Source organism: Centruroides sculpturatus, unplaced genomic scaffold, assembly GCF_000671375.1.
Source record: "Centruroides sculpturatus isolate CEXI.00-Female unplaced genomic scaffold, Cexi_2.0 scaffold1387, whole genome shotgun sequence".
Lineage (NCBI taxonomy): Eukaryota > Metazoa > Arthropoda > Arachnida > Scorpiones > Buthidae > Centruroides > Centruroides sculpturatus.
In genome coordinates, this window is record NW_019385651.1 from 185,592 (window position 1) to 200,398 (window position 14,807).

Consider the following 14,807-nt stretch of genomic DNA (forward strand, 5'->3'; position numbering starts at 1 on the left):
AAAAAAGGTTGGGAAACACTGCACTAAACTATTGTGGCGGTACGCTATATTTTTGTAAATATTAATTTTAGTTTAGTTTCGTTTCTTCTTTCTACCCTTTGTTCTATTGTTCTATTTTCTTCTAGAACTTTCTTATCTATTCCCTGTCCCTTGGGTGGGATGAGCAGTTCCTAGAAATTTGAGGAGCAAAGGTGTAAACAGGAGCCGGAGAAAAAAGAAGTGACGTAGCAGGTCATACTTAAACCAGACGGCAGAGTGTACGGACGAGGTGAGAATACTGGGAGTCGTATTTTCAATGAGTGGATAGTTCAGAAATAAGTTCAGAAAAAAAATCATGTTTTAAGGTCGTATTGACGACTTGAAAGGAAAAATCCTAATTATTGAAGAAGAGAACTGGCCAGTTATAGGAGAAGGACGTGTGTTATCCCACCCAATAGTACGCATAAAGAAACAAGCTGAAAAAAGGGACAAAACCCCAGATATCCCTATTTCTATCTTATCTACCATTTTTTCTGTCTTCTTAATTCTATCCCTTTTTCTGTTATTAGTGTTAAGTTAGTGTTTAAGGTTAGTTTTAAGGTTCCAGGTTATATTGTCACAATCAGGATCTGTATTGTACACATGCTTTGGGTGCAGCGTACTATTATTATCGCTGTAATTTCGCATGCTACTGTTTGTACCGTGAAGTTGGAATCCCCCAAAATAGAATCTGTATAAAGATGCGAAATAACTTAATTGGAAAATTATATCAACTTTTGTTACTTTATCCTGTCTGCCTTTGTGGTGAATTCTAATTTAGTACACTTTCACACTATAAACAAAAACACGTGCAGTGCAAGTCAAAACACATTGTGTTATTAATGCAAAGCGTCAACTATCGGTCCAAGGTCACACACACACCGGCGCTGACTGAGTACGAAAGTTGAGATCCATGTCCGTATCCATATCTGTGGATACACATTTTTAACGATCTGGCACATCACTAGTTAAAATGAATAAAAATAACTGTTGTAATTCCTTACCTTAGAATTGGTGTCAATTGAATGTTTTAGCTTAGAGACTGGTTTTCTATCTTTTATCTTTAAAAATTTTTAGAAATATAGCTATTTTTATTTTTTTAAGCAATTTTATAATTTTTCAATTTTTTAACAGACTAATGAAAGGCTTATCTAAAAGACACCATATTTAAGTTTGCCTCTGGTGCCAAATGCTCTAGCCATATATATAAGTACAAGGATAGACTGTTTTGTGGTGGCAAGTGCAAAATTCATTTGTCTCATCCATCAGGTACAAGGATTGCCTCTTCTGTGCCTAATAAGCACAAGAATAATTTCTTTCTTTCTGGCTCTGCCTCAATTCTATTGCGATATGACTAAGTTGCACAATGACCTAGTTATTATTTACTTGAATTTGGGATCTTGTATTAAGATTAATGATTAAAATTATTTTTAAAATTTTGAAAGAAAACATTGACTGAAAGTGAGATTTGAACTCAGAGCTTTTACTTTACAGACATTTTAGATTTATTACCAGTCATACTGCCCTTAGATCTCTGTCTGGTATTTGTTTCCTGGTCTATATAAATTGTAGAAGTTAATTAATTATTCTTTAGACCAATTATGGACTAGAATTATAATCTGGGCTAGGGTTTCTGAAACGAGATTCCGGGATCCCGGGATCCCGGTTGTTTTTTTAACTCGGGAAATATCCCGGGAAATCCCGCAAATTTCTTAAAAATTCACTTTTTTTCTTATTTTGTGTTAAGGTTGAGGAGTTTTGCAAATAGAAAGCATAATTAACTCATTCACTGCCAGAATACATTTGTATTTATTAATTTTAAACCTACCTATTAGTTTTTTTAAATTTTTGCTCGTTATAGCATGTCACAAATGGTCAATAATCAATATATAGCTTATTTGTGGCATGACTATAAAAATTCTTTACTTGTCGGAACCTGTAATATCTGGAATAATTGTGCTTACGCTGTCTTGAGTTTTAACCATGCCCAGTAGCTTCAATAAATGCCTGACGCCAGATTGTGCAAATTGGGCAAGGATACAAACGAGTACAAAGTCTGCAAGTATGAAGTTTTTCTTCATAAACCTGATTATTAAAGCCAAATGAATTGCCGAATTATCGAGCTCTAAGCTTGATGCCGCTATTAAAGCAGCCAAGGTAGACAAATCAAGAATACTAGAGAGCGAAAGAAGTACTACAATCTCGAAAACGAACTCGAAAGCTTCCAGGCTACAGGTGAAAAAACACATAATATCTGTCTTCTCTTAAATGCATTAAACACTATTCCAATCACATCAATTGAATCGGAAAGGGCATTCTCGGTGGCAAGACTTTTCATTACTAAAATAAGAATTAGAGTGAGTTATCGGAGTATTGACCATCTTTGCTTTTTAAAATCTTATAAAAGTTTGCAATATTTTGTATTATATTTTATTTAAAAAACGAAAATTACCTTCTAAATTAGAAGTTCATTTTTTTAATTTTTAACTCAATTCAAAACATTTTTTTTGTTGTTGTTGTATGCAGTTTCCAGCAAACTTTAATTAATTTTTTTCTATTTGTGAAAATTTCTACGTTATTTAAAGGTAATTTTTATTATAGGCCTATAGACCTAACACAGCATTATTAATATGATTTTGGAGGTTACAAAACTTTAAAATTACTTTAAAAAATGGAAAATAATTATATCATTTGATTTCAAGATATTTTGTATACCTTAAAAATAATTAATTCTATCCCGGGATCCCGGGAAACAGTTCACTTTTATCCCGGGATCCCGGGACAAGCAAAATACCGGGAAATGAGAAACCCTAATCTGGGCTTGAGACATATTATATATAGATTAAATTTAAGTATTTTTTTAAATTTTTATTTCACTCTTTAGTAACAGTAATAAGTCTGACACGAATTATACATTGATACAAATTAATCTCAACATATAGAAGAGATAATCAAGATGTATGCTGTATCTTAACATTTGATATTAAGATTACAATGAGCAATTTTAAATTGAAAATGTTTGTTTTTAGATATTTCATTTCATTAAAATAGCAATAGAATAAAGGTCTTTTAATATTGTTTGCTGGGGGATTTATTTTTTCAGACTGACATGAAGTTCTGGTGAAAATTTTACAATTGTTATTTTCATCTTTTAAATTGCTTGGTTTTATGAAATTTAACAATGGAATAATGTAATTCTTGTTACAGACAGTTAGAAACATATTAAACAAATGAGGAGTTTAATATAAAAATATGGCCAGGACGAATTTATCATTACAAAAAATTTTTAAAAAGATTTCTCAAAGACAATACATGTCTTTATTCTAATCCAGTCCTTTCAAATGCACATTTGAAGAATTAACAATCTCATGGCTGAGTCAACCTTTTGTTATAGGCTGCTCGTCCACCTCTAAATGTAAAACAGTTAAAATATCCCTCTGGCAGTGGCACTTCATATAGTTACTTAATTTTATATGAAGTGCAACCATTTGAAAGGACTGGATTGGAATAAAGACACATTTGTATGTATTGTCTTTGAAGAAACTTTTTAAAAATTTTTTGTAAAAATGAAGAGTCTGTGTACTCAAAATGTATTCCTCATATTAATTAAAGTTATATTTGAATAATTTGAGTCTAGTTCCTTCTCATCTTGATGTGATAAACCATTTTTATTGTGGCTGCAATTTGATAGGCTATTTATTTAATGTGTATTTGGGCTAGAAGTGTACTTAATTTAGACAGTTAGAACTTGTGAAATGTAAGAAACTGTCTATAACAAGTTACATTAATATATTGTCCTAGGTAGTTGTGAAAGTTCTTTTTGAAATGCAAACTTTAATATAATATTTTTTAAGTAATACTTTAAAATCTTTATTACAGTATATAAGGTTTGGTAATAAGATTCCCATATGAACAATGTTTTCAGTCTCCATAGCATTTTATAAATGAAGTTTGTAATAAGAATCTTACTATTACCTACTAAGGCCGAGACTCCACTAGCACAAAAATCCACGCTGTAATTACTTTTAATTAAATGACAATGATATTTTATGCTGGAACAGGTTGTAAATGAGCATAAAGTGAGTTAAGTAGTGTTCAACTCTCAACTCAAATACATCCATAGAACGGTATCTATCAACCAATCAGAAGTCAGTGGAATCTGTCATTGTGACATTGTATGAAAATTGGAGGGAAACAAGCTTTTATGTACATTCTCTCATGGCTACTTTGAAAAAACCTAGAGTAGATCTGAAAAGATTTATTGAAAACATCTGAAAGTATCCATGTATATATGACGAGGCATCCTGATTGAAGAATGTATGCCTAAAACAAGCAATATGGACAGCAAAAGGAAAATTCTTCAATTTAGATAAGTATATAATAAAATGCTAAGCATATAAGTGCAGTATAATACCTTAATAATATACTATAATATGATTTTTAAAAAAACAAGTAAAACAGCGACGCCATTCTTGGGACTAGACTAAGTCTTGGAGAGCGCAAGCAATGCATGCGCAAATCTCTCACTCATGCCTGTTTGTAGAAACAGTCTCAGCATTTCATATTTTATTTTGTCCTGGTTCTCAGTTGCCTGACTATCTACAAGTCTGGTTTATTTTATATACACATGATTTGGGCACCAAATACTCTGTGCCAAATTGCAGCGCTTGTCATTTCATACCTTTAAGGTGTGCAGCCATTGACAGCAGTGCAATTTTAGAGACGAGACATAGTCTCATCAATAATGATGATAATAATAATAAAGATAAAACAATTTACCACAACAGACCAGACATCACACTCATTGACAAACACAATAAAATCACATACATTATAGACATAGCCATTCCAAACACTCACAATGTACAAAACACATGCACTGAAAAAATTAGCAAGTACACAGAACTCGCCCAGGAAATCAGGCATCTGTGGAGGATGGATAGGGTGCTTATTGTACCTGTCGTTCTCTCCTGTACAGGTGTGATACCACACACACTACACAAAAGCCTGGGAACATTACAATTGAGTAGAAATACATACATCACACTACAGAAGGCCACTATATTGAATACATGCCACATTGTTAGGAAATTCCTGAATACAGACACACACACTGACACACTTCTTTAATTTTAGTTTTGTTTTGGTTGCTATGCCTTGACTTTGGTCCGGCATAGTATACAGCCACCGGTGTGAACTGAGTATAACTCACAAAACATAACAATAATAATAATACTATGATGATGATAAAAAGTTAATATATGAAAGTAAAGATATTATTTTTACTACATTTGTAATTATAATACAAAAATTGTAGAATATAATAATTAATTTTATATCGATATATCACATATACAACTGTAACTTTGATAGTACCATTGAAGTAAAACCTTTGCTAGTAAAGCTGGACCTCCACTGCAATCCAAGTGTAAATGCAAATAGGTCATATGATTAAAAGTATTTACGGTGTGAGTTTTTATGCTCATTTTTATGCTAGTGGAGTCTCAGCCTAACTTGGTAATAAGAGTTCCACTATTACATGGCAAGTGACAGCTTTCATGTATAAACACATTTGTTCAGTTAGATATACTGTATATATTATATATATAATGCAGGCCTCGAAACAGATCACTACTACTAATTATTTCTCACTCACTATTTTTAAATTAAGTCACTTTTTCTCAACTATTTCGGCAATTGTCACTATTTCTCACATTTTCTGCCATTATATGCAACAGTATTTCTGTGATACCAAGCTGTCACATATTACTTCATTAATTAATGTTTAAATACTTAAATTGTGATGCCCATAATATCTTTTTCTTGTTGCACATAGAAAACTTTGTGTTATTATATGACTTTTGAGGTCTTGAAAATGTTACACAATATCATAAATTTGAGTGCCCAGTCTAACGTCAACATTTTTTTTTCCCAAAGTACAGTATTTTAATTTCTTCCAAGCTCTTCACAACTTCAATTTGAGGGTAGGTCTAAAATAATAAACAAGTCTAAAAATGAAAACCAAGTGCAAAAAAATGATAGTGTCCTTTTAAATTATGTTTATCATTTTTCAATTTTTGTTTCAATAATTTTGATAGTGTAACAAAAATTATCGATTAAATTTTTTCGAGTTGTTAATATTTCATAAAATTTTGAAAAGTTTATTAAGGAACAATTTAATAAATTAATCAACAACCACATTAACACCGAGGTGTGTAAATAAAAACAGTGTTTTACTTTCTCAGCTTGTTATGTATATAATATGGGAAAATACTGGAATTGTGTCAAATTTGATCCTCTGAGTTTTTTGCAAATCTCTGCATTTTGAGACCTCCTGAATCTAAAAATGACAACAACAAAAAATTGCATGTGTGTGTTGGGATCTATTTCATTGAATATCTCAGGATGGGGTAATGATTAAATTAATTAATTAAGAAACAAAATTTAGCATGGTAAGCTTGTGTATAAAGGGTATTGATGCTATTAAATTTTGGTGGTTATACTGTAGATTGAGGAGTGGGGAGATAGAAAAGGATCAAGTGTCATAACTCAAGTGGAGTTGGATTTCATGAAGATTTTACTCGTTATTTGCATTTATAATTTTATATGAAACTTATCTCTACCCTCAAAATTAAACTATTTGCAGTTTTGTAATTATTAATAATATAAAAGCTGTTTTTTAACAAAATCTCTTAATGGATGGCACCGCAGACTAATTTTAAATTTGTTCTATTATGTCGTCATATTTTCACAGGGGAAGTTATGCATTTTGTTTCTGAATTTTTTATTTAATTTAATGAAATGTTTTAATAATTCTGTGACTCTGAAAACTTTTTTCTAATTAATCATTTTAACCAATTAAAAATTTTAATTTGCAAAATTTAAGAAGCTAACTTATTAGAAAAAACTGTATACAGGTGATCTCAGTTTTTTTTTTTTTTTTTTGATACATGCTGTATATCTTCTAATAAACACCTTCATTTAATTAACAAACTGCTGACCAACCCAGTGCTTACTAGCTTATGTTATGTTCTACAAAAAATAAAGAAACCAAGTAAAGACCAGATCAAAATATACAGACATAGCAAAGGATAATTAATGACCTATTTCACTAATTTTGGTCAACCAACTGGGATACGATGCACTCGAAAACAAAACCAGAAATTCCTGGGTTCTGATTTTGGTTTTGTCACAGACTGGCATCTATTCGAGTCTTCACTATAAGGCTGCATTTATGCAAATGCAAGAAGAGGGAAAAACACATGAAAATGAACGTTTTGGACCAGAATTTGCAATCATGACACCATTTATGCAGAAACAAATTTCTTGCACAAACACATGAGAAATGCACGTCTAGACCCTGTGCGAGTATTCGTTCTAAATTATGCCACTGCAGCAAATAGTGCCAATAGCTGGATGCTCAGTTTGTGGTATTACAAATTATGGTTGCTTTATTCGTAATTACTATTAGTCTTCTTCTATATATATAAAAATGAATGTATTGCTATCTGTCCTTCATGCATTACTACACCATTTATCCAATTGCCATGTAACTTTGGAAAGTTGTTTAAGATACTCCCGCGAAGGTTTCTGGCATAGTACATTTATCCTATGATAGATGACGCGCGTGTATATGAGCATTTCAGCATGGTTAGGAGTTGAAACTTGATATTTGGTACACAGTTAGGGTACATCATGAGAATGCACACTAACAAGGGATTTTTTTGAAATCCCCCCCATGGGGAAAGGGACAGGATTAAGGCTTCAACAATGGAAGTGTTAACAGAAAGCAACGTGCAAGATTTACAGGTGCAGATGCAGTTTTTTGTGTTAAATCAAACATAATTTTAGACCCATCTAAAAATTTTCTAATTAGTCTGGAAACAGGGGAACCTAATTCTTGCATTCTGTGTGATTGGCTGGTAATGTAATAATCTTAATCTTTGCTATCGTTACTTTTTGCCTAAGCAACGCTGGGCTTATCTGCTAGTTAATAATGAAAATAAGTTATTGTCCTTTAAACATGACAAAACATTCTCAAACTAAATTATAATGTCAAATGAAACAAAACCCATAAACATAAAATACTATTTGGACTCGACTCCTTACAAATAAGTATATCATCATTGTCAACTAATTTTATTTCATTTACTGTTTAGTCACTTTCTCCTTGTTTTGAGTTACTGTTCTTATTTATTTTGAAGTCATTTTTCTGTTCTGAGGCCTGATAATGTTTCATTGCTGCAAAATGTTTTATTAATTTTTGCAAACAGTAGTATTGAGGCTTGTGGAAAAATGAATCAGCATTGGTTCTTCAATATCCATGCTGGTCTGCTCAAGGATGTTCAAATTTTGTTAAGTATCTGCTATCTAAAGCAGATGCTTAATAAAATTTTATCTAATTATATTGGACCATTTAAAGACACATGTCATGCTCTCCCAAATTGGTGTGATGGATGTATTGTCTATCACAACAGTGTTCCTGCTTGCTCTTCAATCATTGTGTGACTTTTTGCCCCAGAAAATTATCATTGCTCAATATTCATTATACAGTCCTAATCTTGTTGTCTGCAACTTTCTCTTTACAAAAATGAAAGGTCATCATTTTCAGTCTAGAGGACAGAGGCTGTAACTAATGCACTGAGAGGACTATTGTAAAATAAGAACAATATTGATGATGATTTCCAAGTAACATCAGCGATAGCGTAAGTGAGTAATATTGGAAAGAAACTGCTGTGTGGGTGTTGTGGCATAATTATGTATCCATTTAATTAATAGTTTTATAATGAAATTCTTGATCTTTTATTGCCAAATCTTAAAATGAGTTTTTAGATGTAAGTTTAATTCCTATATGAAATACTCTGGATCTTACTTTATGATGATGATTCATTTCAGATGAAAAATGTGAAAATATTGAAATGCTCAATACTCAATTATAGTGCTAACAAAGTTGCTTTGTTAATTCTAGTTTTAACTAGTTAAATCTATTGATAGAATCAAAAAATGTAGTTGACAGCATTAGTATGAACTAAAAATGGATTCTAGCTAGTAAGAAATATTGACTAAAATTCCTTACCATTAGAACATGATTTTAGTAAAAGCTTATTGTAATTATGAAAAAAACAGCAATTGTAATTAGTGAATAAACTTCATTGGGCCTATTATTTTAATCATTATCAGTAGATAGTACAGGTAAACGCCGTATAACATGGCACTTCTATAGCACGGATTCACTCTAACATGGTTCGAGAATTGGTACCATCCCCCGTATAACACGGTACTTTTATAGCACGGATTCACTCTAACACGATTCGAGAATTGGTACCATCCCCCGTATAACACGGTACTTTTATAGCACGGATCTACTCTGACACGGTTCGAGAATTGGGTAAAACCCTCGTACAACAGGAAATGTAATAAATTTTTACATACTTAAGTAATAATAGTTTACGAAAATTATTATTTTCATGAACTATTAGTACTTAAGTATGAAAATTTTCTCTTCTCGCCTTCTGTCGATACACGTGGTCCTTCTCGAAACTTGTTTCAATGTTGCCAGATCGCGACGCTTCTCTTCTGATGTTGCCGAATGTTTTTCCCTTATTCCATACTTGCTTTATTCTTCATAAGTGCTTAGCACCATATAAGGAAATTTATAAAGATCTTTTAACTAGAAGCAAGAAATCTAAAATTACATACTTTTTTCAAAAGGTAAAGCATGGATCTGAAGATAATGCAGAAAAATGCTCAGAGGATAAGGATAACTTGCCAAAAAGAAAACGCTCTCGGTTAATTAATAGTGTTTTTAGTGATGACGAAGAAAACATTGTTTAATTTATATTAATATGTATCACTTTAAAATTTTTAATGAAGATATTTATCTTAATTATGAAAATATACTAGCATGTTTTTTAATTTTTGGAACCTAACCCTCCTTTTCATATTAGTTCTTTGTTTCGTATAACATGGATTCGCATAACACGGCAGTTTTTGGAACATAACTACCGTGTTATACAGGGGTTACCTGTACACTTTTCTTTACTGAACAAGGCATATAATGTCATTTCAAGATTCAGAGATTTTCTTGTTTCTTGCAGAAGCATTGAAGTGTAATACTAATTGTATGGCACAGCAAAAGAATGCTTGCTTTGTTCCAGTTAGCATTCCTTTGTGAAATTTCATGATTTACAGTACCTAGAAGAAGAAACATCAAATTTGGATATGAAAAAATTAGCAAAATTATCTATCAACTGTTTTTCATTTAACTTTCAGTTTAAAATTTATTTTAACCTTATTAAACATAAGTGACCATACCTATCATATGGCTTATTCAAAACTTCATCTTTTGTCCCAATCTTGTACAGACAGTCTTCATTCCTTTCAAACATAACCACGAGGTTTTGAATGTCTTCTTTTGCTCTGTTCAAATCCAGAACTTAAAATATCATTACCTCCTATATCAGTCCAGGGGATGTGTTGCATCTGAAATCATTTTCATTCTCTTGGCTTGCTTCTTTAAATTTTCATTGGCTGCTTTTCTTACTAAAGAGATATTTATATTTGGCAATGAACCAGCTAACACCTCCTGTTTTGTTCTCTTTGTTAACATTTTCAGTTTCTTCTTGCTCTACATTTATTTGATCAATGACTTTTCGAAGTTTATCCTCATCCTGGATATTTTTTATTAACTTCAGACAATAATGTTAGTGTGCTTACAGGGATTTGGATGGAGCTAATATAGTAGGAATTATTTTATCCTTTTCTTCTATGTTTCCAAATAGCAAATGTGACAACTGCACAACCTTGAACTTGAATTTTACTTAACTTACAGTTTACTATACAATTGCCATATGTTCCCTCTGTTATATATAACAGGAAAAGTATGGCAATCAATCAAAAACTGACTCCCCCCAAGATTTTTACATTTTTGAACTTGGGCCCTTGAAACATTGAAAAATGCAAAAAAAATTCATGTGTTTTTCTGTGTGTATGAATGTTTGTAGGGTGGTTTGTGTATTGGGGGATTGATGCTATTAAATTTTGGTAGTTAACGGTCAATAGAATGGGGAGATAAAGGGGGTTGTGTGTCATATCTCTAGTAGAGTTGTACTTAATGATGATTTTACTCATTCTTCTCAAACTGCACTTACTTTAAACGCTTTAAAAGTGGTTATTTTTAAGTTAAAATGTTCTTTAATCGGTTTCATTTGTCATAAATTCAAAATTGTTTGTTCGATCCTAACGAAGATCAATTAATGTGATTGAAAACATTAGATTACATTAATAAAAAAGACTGCATGTTAAAGGTTAGTAAAAAGTGGTTGATTTTTACTCATTATTAACATTTATAATTTTTTTATAAAATCCATCCCTACCTTCAAAATTAAACTTGTTGCCATTTTATAATAATTAAAAATATAAAAAATAACAATATTGTAACAAATGGTTCCACATATGCAATGTGTGTGACACCATCTGTTATGATATTTTATTATTATGGTTAAATGTTGCTGGGAATGTTAAGCAACTCATTGCTGGATTTCTAAATGTAGGTTTTACAGTTATCTTAAAAAATTCTTCAGCTTAAAATAAAATAAAAAGTTCAATTAAAAGACTACAAATTTAGCTTTTGACATTACTTAAAATAATTAAACTTGCTACATTTTTTCATAGACTATCACTTCTAATCTGGTAATAGATTAGAGTGACATTTGGTGTGTATCCCACTTGGTGTTCTAAGAATTTAAAATTTAATCACACCTTAAATTGAAGCTTTAAGAATAAATTATACATATTATATTATTAATTAAACCATATACATCACTCATTTACCAGTATTGACCTTGTAAATTTGTAAAACTTTTAAAAAACATTCTACATTACAAATGACCTTGATAAGCTTTGTAGTTAACTGTCTTAAGTAATTTTCATGATTTACATAATACAACCAAGAACTTCCAAAAAAGGTTTTTCTAAGAACTGGTTTGAAATTACAGTTTTAATTGTATAATTATCTTTACAAAATCACAAAATTAAGTAAACATCACAACAACAACTATACTGACAAATGAAATAATAATAATAATAATGTCTAAATTTAACATATTAAATACAATACAAATATAAACACACTGGATAAAAAATAGTCACCTCTAAATTTGTTGGTAATTTGGTAATTACAGGTTACACAGGATACTGTGAGGAAATTGTTCAGAGATAAATAGCACAGACTTGGTCTACAAGGTCATTTCTGTCTCGTGAAATAGTGAACAGCAACATGAGTGTTAAATTGAGTCTACAATATGGGTTGTAGGACGGACAGTCTGAGTGGCAAAAGGGGTCATTGTGTTCGGCTGGTAATCTAAACTTGTTGAAACACTTAAATGATTTATTTCAGTAAGAAAGTTTTACCTAGTAAAATTGTAAATACTTCAAAAACATAGCTTTTGAAGTATTTACATAACTAGATTTTACAAACACTAGACAGTGATTTTTAGATTTAACTAGTTAAAACTAGAATTAACAAAGAGACTTTGTTAGAACTAATTTTGTCTAGTAGGATTAGGTTCTGGTGGATTTTGGGTTTTGAGTTTAACATATATATATTGTTTGTTACAAGTGTGAAATTAAAATGTTTGTTATAGAATAATTTCATATAATTTTTATTGTGTTGTAATATTTATTTAGTATTCCAACAGCTTTTTTTATTTTCTCAAGTCACTTTTTCTTTATTGAAATGTTTAAAATGATAAATGTGAATTACCTAAAATGCTGCATTTACATCATTAATGGGCTTATATTAGTGACTTTTATCAGCTTGGTTTTTACAGTGCCATAAGGAAGTGGTTCCCAAACTGTGTGCTATGGCAATCAGGAGTGATGCAATCAGTTTAGCCATTATTGTATTTATTAGTGATGCACTGACAGCATTCATGCAGTGCATTTTTTATGTGCCTGTCTAAATTGTATACTTTGAGATATGTCTCACCAGAACTTTTTAAATAAATACAAGGCTTTTTCTGTTTTTTAAGAAGCAAGTTTTGTTTTTTGTCTATTAATAGAAAAAAAATCCAGCAACAAGTTGCTTAACTTTTCCAGCAACATTTAAAACTGCCTGTGTTGCACCATCTGTTATGATATTTTTATTATTAAAAAGTTTTTATATTTTTAACTAGAAATTTCCCATCAAGCATGATGGAATATTTTTATGAGAAAGAAGCAATTGAAGAATTGAGAAGAGTAGATATGTAGCCCTTGACAAAGCCATTCTTACTTGATGTTGCTCAAGTCGGACTTCACGGCCATCAGGGGTCTCAGTTGTCCATATTCTTTTAGATCTAGAATTTACTTGACCATTCTACTCTTATGCTTCTAGGCATTTTTTGACAAAATAGTGAGTCTTTTTAATTCCACATTGATAAAACAAAAATGAATTGTATGTACTGTACAGGTACATTAGTTAGATGAGTGCTGACACTTCCTAAATAATGGGCTCATTAGATTGTTACTTTAGATTGGATAATAGAATGTCATGTGGTTACTATAGAAAATTTTGTTTTAATTTGTTATAGAAGTGACATGATATAGGTGTTGGATTTGTTATACACTAGAATAAGTAATTTAGTATGACAGTTTCAAAAACAAGTAACATTAATTGGCTTATCATCATTTGGTTTAGTAAGTAGCCTTCATAAACTAGTGTGAGACAAATCTTACTGTGAGAGTCAAAGAACTCTCAAAGAAAAGGTTTGATAGAATAATGAATCAATCACAAAGTGTGAGGATCCATAGTATAATTTGAAAAATGTATATTATTTTTATCTTAATGTATATGTAAGTATAATGTATATTTATCTGAAGTTATTTAATATATTATTATTATTATTATTATTAAATATTAAATAAATTTTTACCTTAACATTAATACTATTCCACCAAATGCAACTCTAACATTTGATGTCGAGCTTATTAAGTTAGAATAACTCAATTCAACCTTTTGTGACATCAGTTTTGAATATCAGCTACCTGTCTACTAAACTTTTTTTTTATTTTAAATTGCTTTTAATTTGATGTGATTTATAAAGGTTTTCACATCTTTTACTGATTTTTTAAAAATTTTATTGTACTTGTACAGAAAGCATTTAATATTTTTACTTTAAGAAATTTAACTATTGCTATATACTAAAATTACATATTGATACATCAAAATTCCTTTGTTTTGAAATATATATTTAATTATTTCCAACAACTTATAAAGGTAACCAAAAATTTTTTATTGTCTATATTCATAAATTATTAACAACATTTATTTATATTATTATAATGCTTGTACATTTATTTTTGTTTATTAAGCTTTTTTTTTATATACAAATTTTATATTGCATAAATTTAAAACACAACTGAAAAAATTTTTCAGTATTTATATATTTGCTAATATAAATTTCAAGCAAATTTCTGCTTTGGTAAATATTTGTTAGTTAGAAACACTTTCTGGTCTTTAAACATAATTTAAAATTTTGGAAATATTCAGAGTGAAGAAATATAAATTAGCAATATAAAACTAAAGTTTCTGTAGAAGTTTATTGCAAATTCTGGTTTTTCAATTAGAATTTTCAATAGACTGAATTGAAATTTCCTACCTTTCTTCAGCTTTGGCTTTGCATAGTTACTGGAAACTGTTTTCCCATTTTCTTAATGTTTAAAGCTTAATTTAAATTTCAGAAAAACTCAAAAATTCATCATTACAATTTCTAACACTTTTATTTTCCTGAAATTTGAATTTATGTTAA

At 30.3% G+C, this 14,807-nt stretch overlaps 1 protein-coding gene across 1 annotated transcript in view; it reads left to right on the forward strand.

The window, feature by feature from the left end:
• The window catches only part of LOC111640888 (12 kDa FK506-binding protein-like), a 75,719-nt gene extending 61,377 nt beyond the window's left edge, over positions 1-14,342 (forward strand). The window contains exon 5 of the mRNA XM_023386969.1: positions 13,946-14,342. Within this exon, the coding sequence (XP_023242737.1) occupies positions 13,946-14,000 (55 nt within the window). The 3' untranslated portion in view covers positions 14,001-14,342. The remainder of the gene's footprint in view (positions 1-13,945) is intronic.
• Positions 14,343-14,807: the final 465 nt, after the last annotated feature.